The sequence below is a fragment of the Bos grunniens genome, chromosome 5 (assembly GCF_055505025.1).
Source record: "Bos grunniens cultivar Pamir isolate PY7600 chromosome 5, Bosgru_T2T1.0, whole genome shotgun sequence".
Lineage (NCBI taxonomy): Eukaryota > Metazoa > Chordata > Mammalia > Artiodactyla > Bovidae > Bos > Bos grunniens.
The window spans coordinates 49,372,507-49,388,924 of NC_141169.1; the positions used below are offsets into that span (position 1 = coordinate 49,372,507).

General features: G+C 41.4%; 1 protein-coding gene across 1 annotated transcript in view; it reads right to left on the reverse strand.

Moving 5' to 3' along the window:
* LEMD3 (LEM domain containing 3) overlaps positions 1–15,863 on the reverse strand; it is a 74,788-nt gene extending 58,925 nt beyond the window's left edge. The window contains exon 1 of the mRNA XM_086400165.1: positions 13,831–15,863. Within this exon, the coding sequence (XP_086256291.1) occupies positions 13,831–15,358 (1,528 nt within the window). The 5' untranslated portion in view covers positions 15,359–15,863. The remainder of the gene's footprint in view (positions 1–13,830) is intronic.
* Positions 15,864–16,418: the final 555 nt, after the last annotated feature.

Sequence of the window (16,418 nt, forward strand, 5' to 3'; positions counted from 1 at the left end):
CAGGCCATTCTTCCCTACCAGCTCCAAGTACTGTCTGTTCTTCAGATAATGTTAACAGAAGCTTACTTTGCTGCTAAGTCGCTTCAGTCGTGTCCAACTCTGTGCGACCCCATAGACGGCATCCCATCAGGCTCCCCCGTCCCTGGGATGCTCCAGGCAAGAACACTGGAGTGAGTTGCCATTTCCTTCTCCAATGCATGAAAGTGAAAACTGAAAGTGAAGTCGCTCAGTTGTGTCCGACTCTTAGCGACCCCATGGACTGCAGCCTTCCAGGCTCCTCCGTCCATGGGATTTTCCAGGCAAGAGCACTGGAGTGGAGTGACATTGCCTTCTCCGAAGCTTACTCTAAGACCCATCTATACTTCTAAGAGACGTTTTTCTGTTTCAAATTCACTACTATATTTTGGATTAAAGCAATGTATCCCATCTTTCCTATCAGCAAATCTAACGGTCAAGGAGGCTAAAATCTAATTTCAAACTGTTTCATAACCTATTAAATTAATATAACTGTAAAGATAAGGGGCTTCCCTGATGGTGGCAGAAAGCAAAGAGGAACTAAAGAGCCTCTTGAAGAGGATGAAAGAGGAGAGTGAAAAAGCTGGCTTAAAACTCAACATTCAAAAAAAAAGATCATGCCATCCAGTCCAATCACTTCATGGCAAATAGATGGGGAAAAAGTGTAAACAGTGACCGATTTTATTTTCTTGGGCTCCAAAATCACTGCAGACAGTTGACTGAGGCCACAAAAGACGCTTGTTCCTTGGAAGAAAATCTATGACCAATCTAGACAGCATATTAAAAAGCAAAGACATCACTTTGCCGAAAAAGGTATGTATATTCAAAGCTATGGTTTTTCCAGTAGCCATTTATGGATTTGAGAGTTGATGCTTTCAAACTGTGGTGTTGGAGAAGGCTCATGAGAGTCCTTTGTACAGCAGGGAGATCAAATCAGTCAATCCTAAAGGAAATCAACCCCGAATATTCACTGGAAGGACTGATGCTAAAGCTCCAATACTTTAGTTACTTGATGTAAAGAGCCGACTCATTGGAAAAGACCCTGATATTTGGAAAGACTGAAGGCAAAAGGAGAAGAGGGTGACAGAATGAGATGGTTGGATGGCATCAATGACTCGATGGACATAAGTCTGAGCAAACTTTGGGAGATAGTGAAGGACAGAGAAGCCTGGCGTGCTGCAGTTCATGGAGTCGAAAAGAGTCCCATGTGACTTGGCGACGGAACAACAAAGGTAAGAAAATTCTTTTTCAGCACCTAGAAATAAGGCACTAATTAGGTAATAGAAAAAGATGACTCCTTTTATCTACTCGGACAGTTTGAGAGACAGCTTAAAAAATTCTGATAGGTGCTATAAATTTAACCAACTCTTCTATTACTTATTAACATCATAATGGGAGAAGGCAATGGCACCCCACTCCAGTACTCTTGCCTGGAAAATCCCATGGATGGAGGAGCCTGGTGGGTTTCAGTCCATGGGGTCGCTAAGAGTTGGACTTCACTTTCACGTATTGGAGAAGGAAATGGCAACCCCCTCCAGCATTCTTGCCTGGAGAATCCCAGGGATGGCAGAGCCTGGTCAGCTGCCGTCTATGGGGTCACACAGAGTCGGAAACAACTGAAGCAACTTAGCAGTAGCAGGACATGTCATAGTGCTGAACACATGCTGCTTAAACTACTATTGTTGGGAAATTCTAACTTATGACATGAAAAATAGCAGGAGAGGGTGGGACAGATTAAGAAAGTAGTGTGGACATATACAGACTGCCATGTGTAAAATCGATGGCTAGCAGGAAGCTGCTATATAACACAGGAAGCCCAGCCTGGCACTCTGTGACGATCTCAAGGGGTGGGATGAGGGCTCAAAATCTTTCTTGAGATACAGACATACACGCACAGAGTTATGACTGATTCGCGTTGTTATATGGAGGAAACCAATACAACACTGTAAAGCAATTATCCTCCAATTAAAAAAATAAAAGATAACATAGTTATACATCACTTCTAATTTCTAGAAAGCATTTCCACAAACATCACATCGGTGCCCTACAAAAGTCATGGCTGTAAGTAAAGTTGATTTTACTATCCCCTCATTTGACAGATGCAAAAATCAAGGCCCAGAGGTTACGAGTGACTTACCTGCCCCAATAAAGTTATTACGTGAGAAAAGATACATTAAGAAAATCTACTGCTTCCCAGTGGCTAAGATTGTGGACTCTTAAGTCAGATCATGGGTTCAAATGCTGGATTGAAAACTTAGTTGGTGGTGGGATCTTAACACAAGGCAAATCTAACCATTTTCCCTCTGTATTTCAATTTCCCCATGGAGATAAATATTAATAGCTCCCTTCATGTAAATTAAGATAAACTGCTTGAATACAGAAAGTTCTTAGTAAACACTTTTATCATGTAAGGCTTTACAATCCAAATGAAGGGAGATTTAAAGATGACATTTAAAAAAAACAAAACTTTTGTTGTAAGAATACTTCTAGAACATCTTGAACCACAGTCGTAAACGTTTCAAGTTGGTAACATTTTCATTTTGGATAAATTCATTCTTCTTATCTCTTTCTTTTTTACTTTTAACATTTTTTTATTTTTAATTGGAAGATAATCACTTTACGACATTGTTTCCACCGCATAATAAAACGTGAACCAGCCCTAACTATACACATATCCCCTCCTTGATCCTCCCTTCCACTCCCCCAATCCCACCCCTCCAGGTCATCAGAGTACCAGGCCTAGCTCCCTGTGCTATTCAGCAACTTCTTACAAGCTATACACTTTATTACTTCTAAAGTCCTGTAAGAAATGAAACTATTTCTTTTGTGGTAAACTTTATCACAGGGAGTATTCAAATTTGCAGAAAATAAGTTTTAAAGTCATCTTTTCCAAGTTACAATATACAAATCTGAAACAATGATGCACTAGGTAGTACATAAATTTAGGAGAGAGAAGATACTGCAAGGGGAGAGGAGGAAGGTGGTGTGTTGGGAAAATGGATCACTCCTACAGTTCTACAAAACATATACTCATCCTCTAGAATCACATCTGTTCAGTTCAGTTCAGTCACTCAGTCATGTCCGACTCTTTGCGACCCCATGAATTGCAGCACACCAGGCCTCCCTGTCCATCACCAACTCCCGAGTTCACTCAGACTCACATCCATCGAGTCAGTGATGCCATCCAGCCATCTCATCCTCTGTCGTCCCCTTCTCCTCCTGCCCCCAATCCCTCCCAGTATCAGAGTCTTTTCCAACGGGTCAACTCTTCGCATGAGGTGGCCAAAGTACTGGAGTTTCAGCTTTAGCATCATTCCTTCCAAAGAACACCCAGGACTGATCTCCTTTAGAATGGACTGGTTGGAGGTGCCCAATAAATAATTTATGAGTGAGTAAATGGATGATTGACTAGGAGAAACAATGTTTCTTCAAGTGAACTAATTCAAGAAAGCAAGCATTTGTGATACCTTAATAGGTATGGCTCATAACGTAAAGCGTCTGTCTACCATGTGGGAGACCTGGGTTTGGTCCCGGGGTCGGGAAGATCCCCGGGAGAAGGAAATGGCAGCCCACTCCAGTACTATTGCCTGGAAAACCTCATGGACCGATGAGCCTGGTAGGCTACAGTCCATGGGGTCGCAAAGAGTCGGACACGACTGAGCGACTCCACTTCCACTTTAATAGGTATCCTTAATCTAGGAAGTCATTACTAAGGCTGAGCAAGGTTCTAAGCCACACCCCAGGTACTAGAAGAAACAGATAGCCTATAAATTTCCCTCTGCCAATTAATTTCAATTACTTTCTTTATATGTAAATTTTAAAAATTATACCTAGGTGAATTCCTACAGAGCAAAAGTTTCCTTTGTAAGTACAAAGTGCTTTTTGGAATAGCCACAATTAGCAAATTCCTTTTGTACATATATACATGTAAAAGAGATCTCAAACTGCAAAATAAAATTGATGTTCCGTGTGTTAAAATGCGCATTGCCCCTAAAGGATTTTTTCCCCATTCATGTATATTCAAGACAGGGAAGCAATTTTGTTGGTACATTCTTCATCACTTGTCACTAACTTGCAAAGTTTTACACCCAAGCCTTATTTCTAAATATTAACTTGCCATTTGATATCAATACAGCTATAAAAATGAATGCATAAGTCACTGTGCAAAAACATTCTAAGCAAAAAACTATGGACACAGAGCAGTAACTCTGCTATCAAGACAAAACAATTGGCATAACTTTGAACTCTATGTGTGTGCTCAGTCACTCAGTCATGTCCAAGTCCTTGAGACCCCATGGATTGTGGCCCACCAGGCTCCTCTGTCCATGGGATTTTCCAGGCAAGAATACTGGAGTGGGTTGCCATTTCCTCTATCTGAACCCAGAGATGGAACTTGCTCTGCTGCATCTCCTGTATTGGCAGGGTGGTTCTTTACCACTGAGCCACCTGGGAAGCCTCCTTAAAATCTATACCTCTAGAATAAAGAAAAACAATTAAGACCTTGTAAAAGTAATAATGATGGTTTCTATAAGATAGACTTGTTACTTTATTTTCAGATATTTCTACCTGTTGGTATAAATTTTTATAATCCTTTTAAAAAGGTAATTCCTTAGAAATGTATTTTCAAAAGAGTAAGATAAAACATGTAAAACCTAACCATAAAAATGTTCGATAAAAACTAAAACCTAAACACTTCCCCCTTAAAAACTACTTTTCAGAGTGACGTTAATGAAGAATATTAACTAGATCAAGTTTTGTTTTGTTTTTTAAACTACCACTTGTGAGATTCAGGTTAAAACATACATTCTTAAAACAGCAAAATCCAAATACACTGCTACCAGTTCACTTTAAAATCTGTTAAAAATAAATTCTGAGTATGAAAGTCAAAGTCTAAAGCTATGAGACAATAACTGTTTTAATAATTTATACAATTAGTATGGGCTTGGTTCCCAAATTAAATAGTTGCAATTCTGCATGTATACTTAATACAGGATAAGAATAAAGATACACGATTAGTAATATAGTTTTCATAAAGAAGCTACTATTACTTGCCTACCAAATATTTTAAAGATTACTTCAGTTTTAAACTCTTATAAACTAGATAAATATCTCTTTGCACTGATGTTATAACCTCTTTGGTCAAAGGTTCCTTTCACTTAAATAAAATACTTCTCAGCAAGAAGTTATTTTAAGACTTCATAACTCTACTGAGAAATAATGAAAATATCTAATTTTTTAAAAATCCCGGAAATTCTAGAATGCTTCATTCTCACTGAAATAAATTATAAGCATAGGAAAATACATACAAAGCTCTTTTAAAAGGTGCAAATGAGAGAACAAATGTATTATACTTAAAAGACTTTTACATCTTGAAAATGAACAATGGAAAACTTAAGTTTTAAAGTGGTAATACAAATCAGAGGACCACTTTCCCCACCACTTTTGAAACTAGGTCAATCTTTCAAGAATTAGAAATAGTATCATATACTTATGGTTTTATATATTATGTAACTTGTATTATATTGCAGCAGACTGCCCTCCTTATACATCAGTGAATTGATTAATCTAAAATCTAAGGAAGGATAAATGGTTCCACACCATTCCTAAATGTCAAGTGAGTAAAAATTTGTAATTTCTTGTCCTAATGAAGTTTCACAGATTACCCTTGGCACTCTAGGATTTCATGTATTAAGCTGCTTCACCTATCCACATCTTTGATAATTGTCTAGATAAAAACAATAGTAGAGGACATATACAGAGCCTTTATGTACTTACTCACATTAAAAGGCAATCTAACAGAGTGGTTAAGGGCCACTATCTGGGTCTAAACACTGCCTCTGCACTCATGACCCCAGGCAAATTACGTAACTTCTGTGTCTCAGTTTCCCTATCGACAAAATCAGATAAATACCTGCATCATGAAGATTACATAACAATTATAATTGTTTAGGTTCAGTGCCTGGCACAAAGTGCTACATTAAGGATTAGCTATTATTATTACTATGTGTCATGTACTGAGCCAAGTACTTTACAGGCATTATTTCATTTAATTCTCACAACTCTACTTTACAGGTGAGAAAATTGAGGTTTAAAGTGGTTCAGCAACTTGCTTTCAATAAAAAAGCTAACAAGAGGAAAGGCCCAAATTCAAACCCAGGTTTCTTTCTTAATGATCCAAGCCCTGATATTTATGCCAGTGTTTCAAACTAGACTCCATGAATATATTCATAGGAAATTTACAAGTTTTCTGATGATTTGTATTTTAAATTATGCTAGAGATAATTTTCAGATAAAAGACATTTTATACAGTAGATTTTAATTTCTCAAATCATCAAACTGAGGTATACAAACCGCTGGTTTTCCCATGAATGGTCTTGGAAGTTTAAGAATTTTTTCTTACAAAGTGGTCAACTTTTAAAAACTTCAAGCTCACTCAGCTTTCATTCTTCAAGACTGAGAGCAACAAATAATTTTCAAAATTCTTTATACCTATTTTATTACAGATACAAAGTTTTAGATATTTTGGCTAGTCAAACTGCTCGAAAAAGTAAAAATATAATTTAAAAAAACTACGGTACCCTTTGTAGCACTTGATTTTGTCTTGAAAAAGAAAAACCCATATTAAAAAAAAAAGAAACAAATATTAAAAAGTTATCTATTCCTTTAATAAACAGCACTTTACTTTCACATTATGTACCACTCTCTCATCTTTATTCCAATTGTGTAACTACAATAGCCTACTGGTTATTTCCACTTGAATAACTCAAAAAATAAGCTTCAAATAAACTAATTTTCTCTATGCCACCTTTCCCCCCCAAAATCCCTTTTCAGCATCTCTAATCCCCATCAAGACTGTATATTGTCACCCTGCTTATTTAACTTATATGCAGAGTACATCATGAGAAACGCTGGGCTGGAAGAAGCACAAGCTGGAATCAAGATTGCCAGGAGAAATACCAATAACCTCAGATATGCAGATGACACCACCCTTATGGTAGAAAGTGAAGAGGAACTCAAAAGCCTCTTGATGAAAGTGAAAGTGGAGAGTGAAAAAGTTGGCTTAAAGCTCAACATTCAGAAAACGAAGATCATGGCATCTGGTCCTATCACTTCATGGCAAATAGATGGGGAAACAGTGGCTAACTTTATTTTGGGGGGCTCCAAAATCACTGCAGATGGTGAGTGCAGCCATGAAATTAAGACACTTACTCCTTGGAAGGAAAGTTATGACCAACCTAGACAGCATATTCAAAAGCAGAGACATTACTTTGCTAACAAAGGTCTGTCTAGTCAAGGCTATGGTTTTTCCAGTGGTCATGTATGGATGTGAGAGTTGGACTGTGACGGAAGATGAGTGCTGAAGAATTGATGCTTTTGAACTGTGGTGTTGGAGAAGACTCTTGAGAGTTCCTTGGACTGCAAGGAGATCCAACCAGTCCATTCTAAAGGAGATCAGTCCTGGGTGATCTTTGGAAGGACTCATGCTAAAGCTGAAACTCCAATACCTTGGCCACCTCGTGTGAAGAGTTGACTCATTGGAAAAGACCCTGATGCCAGGAGGGATTGGGGGCAGGAGGAGAAGGGGATGACAGAGGATGAGATGGCTGGATGGCATCAGCAACTCGATGCACATGAGTTTGAGTGAACTCCGGGAGTTGGTGATAGACAGGGAGGCCTGGCGTGCTGCAATTCATGGGGTTGCAAAGTCGGACGCAACTGAGCGACTGAACTGAACTAAATCCCCGTCAATGGTATTATTGTTCTTTCAGTCATCCAGGCTCATGACCCTGTGGTCAAGCGAGAGAGGAGGGATTCAAACACAGAACTGAGTGAAAAGCCTGTACCAGTGTACTCAATTCCTCCTGTAGAAACATCATCTCAAGGAGCTGTAATCTATGTGGCACAGTGGGCATACACAATTATAAACGCTGAAATAAATGATATGAAGAATGGGAAAGATCTTATTTGAGCAGCAAATGATGAGCCAAACTCCAGGATAAGGAGGATAAGGAGTCAAGAGTAGACAGAGGTGAGAAATTAGAAAGTTCCAGTTTTCCAGAAAGTAAAGTGTGGTAAGAGGGACTATTAGGAAATGAAGTAAGAAAAAGCAGGAATACTTAGATCATGAACAGTTTAGCCAAGGAGTTTAGATTTCATCTAATGAGTAAGGGAAAGCCACTGAGTAATTTTAAGCATGAATGAAATATTACATTTTTTTTTTAGAAATAATCCTCTGGCACTGAAAAGTTGACTGGAAAAGCTACAGTCCAGAAGCATAGACAACTATTAGGAAACTGCTAGAACAGTTCAGGCAAGACAGTGGGGAATGAGGAGAAAGAGACTGATTCAAAACATAGGTAGGAGGTAGAACTTCAGGATTTGGTAACAAGTTAGACGGTGATTTGAGTTTGGAAGCGAGATGGAGGAAAGGAAGGAATGGAGGCAAATTTAAGATTTTTAGCTTTAAGTTCTGGGTGGATGGAAATGCACCATGTTATTAAATACAAATGTTAACTAAAACAAGGAACAAAGCAGGAGAAACAAAGTAAAAGAATGAAAGCTGACAAGGACAGATGCTGTTGTTATTTCTGGTACATCCAGAAAAAACTCTCTAATAAATGATTAAGTCAAGAACCCAGAAGAGAGAAATCTAAGGCAAAAAATATAAAATTGGGAGGTATTAGCCAGGAGAAACTAGGCAAACTGCAAAAGAATAAGACCACCAATATTTAAAATATAGGCAGACAAATAAATGAAAAGTAGGAAAGAGTGGTGTTACAGAAGTTTGGGAAGGAGACAGTTTCATGAAAAGTGAATTGTCGATGTATTGAATGTATCAAAGAGGTGAACTTTAAACCTTTTGGATTTGACAACTGAGTAACTGAGGCAAACAGTGAGGTTACAGAGGGAATGGAGGGTAAAGAAAGCTAAACTAGGACTTCTTTGTGGCACAGAGAATGAGAATCAGTCTGCGGACGCAGGGGACACAGGTTCGATCTCTGGTCTGGGAGGATTCCACAAACACAGAGCAATTAAGCCCACGAGATGTAATTACTGAGCCTGTGCGCTGCAACCACTGAAGCCCATACGCCCTAGAACAGTGCTCCACAAGAGAAGCCACTGCAATGAGCAACCCTGATCACTGCAACTTGAAGAAGATGCCATAGCAGCAAAGACCTAGCATGGTCAAAAATACATAAATAATTTTTTTTTGAAGTTTACAAATAATAAATGCCGAAGAGGGTGTGAAGCAAAAAAAAAAAAAAAACTAGATGGAGGCTGAGTGAATGGTAGGGGAGGAAAGAGACATTAATCTTGGCTGAGAAGGAGTAAGAGCTAGAGAACAGGGTTAAATAGCATTTTCAGGATGGCAGAGATTTTAGCATTTTTATAGGATTAGATGGAAAAGGAAACGGCAACCCACTCAGTCTTCTTGCCTGAGAAATCCCAAGGACAGAAAAGCCTAGCGGGCTACAGTTCATGGGGTCGCAAAAGAGATGGACACAATATGGTGACTAAGCAGCAGCAAAGGGTTAGAAAGGGACAAGTGAAGTGTGAGATTTTTAAATTATGGCTTTGTACTTAAGCTTACTATAAGGAAAGTTAACCATGATACAATATTAAGTGAAAAAATAAGCTGAAGAATATGTACAGTATGATGTCACTTCTATGGCCTTCAAGTTAGTATCATTACTCTCACGTTAGCAACTATCACTAACTGAAATTATCATTTGTTCACGTGTCCATCTCCCCAACCCCGCTAGAATGTAAACTCTATGAGAGGAGAGATTTCATCTGCCTTGTTCTCCACATATCCCTGCAGCTTCAAATATTGTTTGGCACATAACAGGCACTCTACTGTTCAATGAAAATGTCTGTGTGCACACACTCATGTACATATGTATGCATATATTGATATTTACATGCAAAGCATTAAGAAAGTTCTAATTTATTATTTGAATTTATGCCAGGGTTGAGTGTGAGACTAGGGGGTGAGGCATACAATACTGATTCATTTTTTGCTTCATAGATCTCAGTTCAAATTTTCTACGAAAATCATGTCTCTTGTAACTGAAAAACAACTTTTAAATAATGATCGTATGAGCCTAAGAAAGTTAATCTATTCTGCCTTTCTATTTTCTTTTGGTGGGTTGTCATGATCTAATGTGACTTCAAGCTGATCCTTGAGTTGTTTTGGTAAGGCAGTTCAAAATCAGAATCTTAAAACTTAGAGCTAGAAAGAACATAGACATTATCTAAGGCAACCCCCGAATTTTACATATGAGAAAGCAGAGACTCAGAGTAACTTAATTACTAAATCTAGGGTACTGATAAGTTTTTAAAGAAAAGGGCTAATCTACTATATGTTATACATAATTTAAAAGATAAGTAATAAAAGCTCGCTAAAGCTTCCTCTCACATTTAACGTACAATCTTCTGGTAAAATTATTACTCAAAGTAAACTATTTCCATAAGCACACAGGTTGATCAACGAAACCTACAGTTAAGCACTGACTAACCATTATACTGTGACAAAGGATTCAGAATACATAAATATAGGGAGTGAAGTTACTCACCGTTAGGTGTGCACACTAACTGAACTAACAGGCACCTTCTTTCTACCAGTATATACAGTAGGTCAAGTATATAATACATTTAAGGATTCATCACATTTTGACTCAAATTTCTATATCAATATCTATAATATGTATTTCACAGAATTCAATAAAAATTAAATGTTGAATAGGCAAGAAATACTCTAGTAAATATAAAAAAAATGACAACCATTTCTCTTCACATACATACTGTAGTTTACCAGGAATACAACTGCTGTCCAAACTTTTGAATATCACTTTACATTTGTTTACAAACTGTGTCATTTGATCCTCACAACTGTGACATACAGCATAAACTGTTTTTCCCATTTAATATGTAAGAAAACAAGGCTCAGGGTTAACTTGATTAAGGTCATTTTGACAAGTCCTAAGACCTGGATTCTCTGTCTCTTAGCTACTGTTCTTTCCACCCCCCAGGCTACCTTACATTTACCACTTATTAAAGTGCAAACTACTTTATAATTTCCTTCCTTCCACACAGGTGAAAGTGATTGGCGGTTACCTAAGCCCTAGCAATCCTATCCCTTTCTAGTCCATTTAAAATTTTCGTGCCTAAGAAAATATTAGTCGTTTATCTTAACAGTGACAAGAAAGATGTGTAAGTCACCTTAGTTGAGAATTGTGCACCTTTCATACAGTAATTCTGTATGAAATCCTACCAAGTATTCAATTATTTTCTTAATTCTAATAAAAGTATCCTCTAATTTAGAAAGCTTTCTATAAATAATACCCAAAGTAGGATGGGCATAATAGTTGAAAAAAAATCAGAAACCAAATCTTAGTCCTGTCACTCACTAGCTGTTTAACTGTGGGTACATTTCTTAGCTTCTTTGAGTCTCACTGTCCTCACCTATAAAGTGAGGATGACACCATCTGCCTCTGTGTTTGCTGGGCAGATTCAGCAATAATACTTGCAAACCCTTTATTTCTTAAAACAGGGCCAGTTCACAGAACAGACCAGTTCCATTGCAGAAACAAGCATGCAGATAGGTACTGCTCATAGGTAATGTCATTTATGTGAATTTCACTAGTGTAACTTCTAGATACTAGACTTTATTTCTTGTCTCTCTCTGTAATATCTGGGGTAGGACTCTATATATATATCCCTCTTGCTTCCAGGGCACCTTAACGTGAGTGCTGGATTTCAGTCCTCTTCTAATCCCTCTATAGTTAAGGACTGTCATAATCTATTATTTGACTATCTTAGAATTGACTATATCCAAACAGAGGCTTACACTATTTTCACTACACTCTTTAAGTCTGCTAACTGCATCTTTTGACTATTTTGAAATAAAACTAATTATTTTGAACTAGGAAGTCAATTTTATAAATACAAACCATGACAGTAAATTCATGTTGAGTGAAAAGGGTAGAAAGTTTCAGGGAGTGGGGTACAGGAGAGAAGGACCTAACATTGAGAACTTACCTATTCAGCAGTACATCTTTCTAAATGTACTGCTGAATCTAACAAAATGTTACATTTTGTAGTATTATGTGTGACGCTGCTGCTGCTGCTGCTAAGTCGCTTCAGTCGTGTCCAACTCTGTGTGACCCCATAGACGGAAGCCCACGAGGCTCCCCTGTCCCTGGGATTCTCCAAGCAAGAACACTGGAGTGGGTTGCCATTTCCTTCTCCAATGCATGAAAGTGAAAACTGAAATTGAAGTCACTCAGTTGTGTCCGACTCTTAGCGCCCCCATGGACTGCAGTCCACCAGGCTCCTCTGTCTATGGGATTTTCCAGCCAAGAGTACTGGAGTGGGTTGCCACTGCCTTCTCCGAAGTATACACGTAGATATCTCTAATTTCTTTAAAGTACATCTAAAGTACATCTTACTAAATTTACTTTCTTTTAATCTTCCCAGGCATCATTCTTATCCAGATTAGCATCATTTTACAGATTATGTCAGGGAAGCTCACACTCTAGCTCACTCCCCCTTGCTCAAATCAAGGCCTTTCCTCCTCCTCTTGTAACCTCTGCCCAGAATGCTCTCCCGTCTAATACAAGGCTGTCGTCTTGTCCTGCTTCAGGTCTCATTTCACAAAGTTCCCACCATCACCATGTCTACAGTGGTGGTGTAGTCGCTAAGCTGTGTCGGACTCTTGCGATCCCGAAGACTGTAGCCTGTCAGGCTCCTCTGTCCATGGGATTCTCCAGGCAAGAATACTGGAGTGGGTTGCCATTTCCTTCTCCAGGGGACCTTCCTGACCCAGGAATCGAACCCATGTCTCCTGCATTGCAGGCAGATTATTTACCAACTGAGCTATGAGGGAAGCCCTATATAGTAGAGCCCTGTCTATAGTACAGTACACCAATTACACCATCCTTACATCCTTCATAGAACATAAAGTGATCAGTATTCATCTTCTTCCTGTGTTGAAGGGCAGGGACACCTTGACTTAACCACTGCTGTATCCTGAGTGCTCAATACAGATGATGCTGGCTTAATGAATGAGTGAATGTGACTGCCCACAGCCATTCAGCAAAGCAAAAGGCAGGGCCTGGAGACCAATCCAAATTAAGGTGACTGCAAACCCCTGCACTGCCATTCCACTACTTTTTTCCACTGGTGGAAGTGGAGCTGCTCTGGGCTGGGAAATCAATCAGTTTAGAAGCATGCCTTCTGACTTTCTGCATTCATTCACTTTAAAGAAATTAGAGATACCTACACATATACTTAATCCTACAAAATATAACACTGCAATATTACAAAATATTTAACTACAGTTTCAAGAGATCTTACACTGCCTTTCAGAACAACTCAATTTGAAAAAAACAAAAAAACCCACTGCCTTTATGATTCCTGAACAGTCAAAATAACTTCAAATTTTGAGTAACTGGACTGGTATCTCCACATATGGTTACTACTTAAGGCCCAAAGAAAATTTAAGTCACACATTTTTAATGCTCTCTACTAACAGGCTTGCTTATAATATTTTGTTCTTTTAGAAGATGTTTTGAATTCCCCAATACATCATACAGAAAAATTTTAAAACCAGCCACAGGGTTATCATTCTTATCACGATAACCATATTCTTTCTTAAAGAAAGATAACACGAATGCCCTCAATGTGTTGTGTTGCACTATTAAACCATGTGCTTGCAGGTTGAAGTCACCTCGGGTAAAATGCCCAGTGCGGCTAGAGCCGGCCACTAACAGCATTCCCTTTGTTGCCTTCACCACGGGGTTGAATACTTACTGCCGAGTCCTCCATCCTCGGATACTCCTGTCCCTCTCATGCCTAGGTAAGTCAGTCCCAAAATGAGGAAAAATAGGCACGCAGCAGTTAAGAGAAACATGGACAAATAGTGGGCACTGAAACCCCCCGTTGGGGACACCTCCTCCCGTTTAAATTGTTGGAGAAGTTCCTCCTCGGGTTCGGAAAGCTTCGGTTTGTTGTATGTGTTCTTCAGGTAGGTATGATTGGAGCCTGTATGATTGGAGTGATTGATCCTGAGTGAACTCGAGGCGGCCACCGCCGCGCTGGGAGGGAGGCTGTTGGGAAAAATCCTGGGGGAGTCCACGCCGAAGGCCCCGCCGCCGATATGATTATTGGTTTTAAGAAGGGAGCCTGTGGACGAATCCAGGGTTGAGTCCATGTCCGCGAGTGGCGGCGGCAGGAGAGGGGTTAGTTTCTTAGCGTTAACGCGGTATCTAGGAATGGGGCTGGAGTCCAGCGGATCACACCCTCCTCCCTGCTCCGCCGCCGCCGCCGCCGACTCCTCGAGGTTTCGGCTTCTGTCTAGACTCCCGGCGGCCGCCGCCCTGTCATTCATCGCGATTCCTCCCCCTCCCTGAACTGAGGTCTCCAGCCGGCCGCCGGCCGATTTCGCAGGCAGCGGCGAGAGAGGCTTACTGTGGCCCCGCCTGGGCCGATGCCGAGAAAGGGTGTCGTCCTTCAATACCTGTCTGCTGGAGGCCACGTCGTCGTCCTCCTCTTCCTCCGAGTCCGAATAGTTTTCCCGGCAGCTGTAGGGCAGAAGCCGGCTGCCATTCACGGTCCGGCCGGACCACAGTGGCTCCTCGGCCTCCGGGTCCCTGTCCTCGCCGTCTTCCCCCTCCTGCTCCTCGTCGTCCGCCGCCCCATCTCTCCCCGACGGGCTCTGCAGCTCGGGGGCCGCCGGCCTCCTGGCCCCCCACCACGAGTGGGGCTTCCTCCGCTCGGCCGAGTTGCTGTTAGTCACCTCGCTGGCGGCCAGGGGCGCCGACGGCGGTTTGAGCCCGCGATACTGGAGCGGAGCCCGGTCTTTCCTCCCGCCGCCGCCGCCGGCCTGGTCCCGGGGACTGGCCTCCACGTCCGACTCGTCCGAGCTGAAGCCCAGCAGTACTTTGCTGCCAGCCGTGAGGGTGGCCGAGGCGCCCCCAGGCCCTCCCAAGGGGGTCTCCGGACCCGAAGCCGAAACCCGGCCCAGGCCCCCAGGAGTCCGTAAGAAGGAGAGGTCGCCGGAGACCGGCCGGACCCCCATCCCCACGGCCGCCGCCGCTGGTCCGGCGGCGGCGACCGTGGCGGCTGCCGTGTTATTGTTATTACTGTTCCGCGTCTTGGTGCCGCGGCCCCCGGACCGGTGCTGCTGCTGCTCTTCCTCTCGAAGCTTCTTCAGCTTCTTGAGGTAGACCGGGCGGGTGCTCTCCGTCACTGGGCCAGGAGATAGGCCGTAACGGCGGAGCTGAGAGAAAAGCTCCTCATCCGAGAGCTGCTGAGGCGCCGAAGCCGCTGCCGCCGCCATTTTCTCTCCAGGGTGTTTTACAAGCTCCGCGCTACCGGAAGTGACGCGCCGCCCTAGACCCTGAACTAGACCGGGCTGCGTCGCCCTCCCAGCGCCACGGGCGCCTTGGCCAATGGGAGGCACGGGAGGAGCTCACCTGAGCGGGAAAGGGCCACCTGAGCCGCGCGCGGCTTCAGCGGCCGAAAGTTTTTCTGCGCTTGCATCTCGGGGTGTCTCCTTCTCCGTCTGTTCTCCGCCCTGCCCTTCTCAGCGCCTTTCCCGGGAGTTGCCTCTTGCCAAGCCACACCTTGACCTCTTCTTTCCAGGTTCCTGCCACCGGGCAGTAATAATTGAAGGGAAATCTGCCTTGAAGTTCTTGGCATTAATTTTCTTTTCATCCAGATTCCCGCTGCCAAGGGGAGCCTAGAGACTTAAAGAAATCTTGATGGCAAGGTGATTGGCAAATTTCCCTGAGCCCTGGTGCTCTTTTCACTTTGTCTTTCCGCTTGACTCACCAAAAAAAAAAAAAAAGTTTCTCTCGCGGCTCATTTTGAGAAGCAGCTCCTCTAATGTTTCAAGGAAAAGATACAGAGTAAACCAGCCCCAATACAGTTTTCCTCAAGAGTAATGCTTATTGATTCCCGAGTTAGTTGTAAGGTATCATCATTTTTTCGCTTTTAAAATCTGATAACCTTGATATAGGTCGTCATTTGGGGAATTGAAAGAGCCAATCACATTATATGACTGAAGAAACAAAAATGTTCCATCTTGCTTATTTTCTTCTTGGAACCTTTCCAACCTATAGTTATTTGTTTATTATTAGTGATTATTTTTATGCATTTGTCTTCCTATTTATTTATTGTCTTGTGCCTTTAAACTGTAGGTTTTATGAACAGAGGAACCTTGCTTCATTCACCCCATTAGTGCCTGAGAGTAGACATTCAGTAGATACTTGTCAAACTAATTTAATGCATTGCAAAGCTAAGACAGTGTGAGATGAATATTTTCACATGAGCGTAGTGGCAGAAGAGAAGAAACCATACACAGTCAAAAAACGGAATCACTTAAGACCTGGATATCC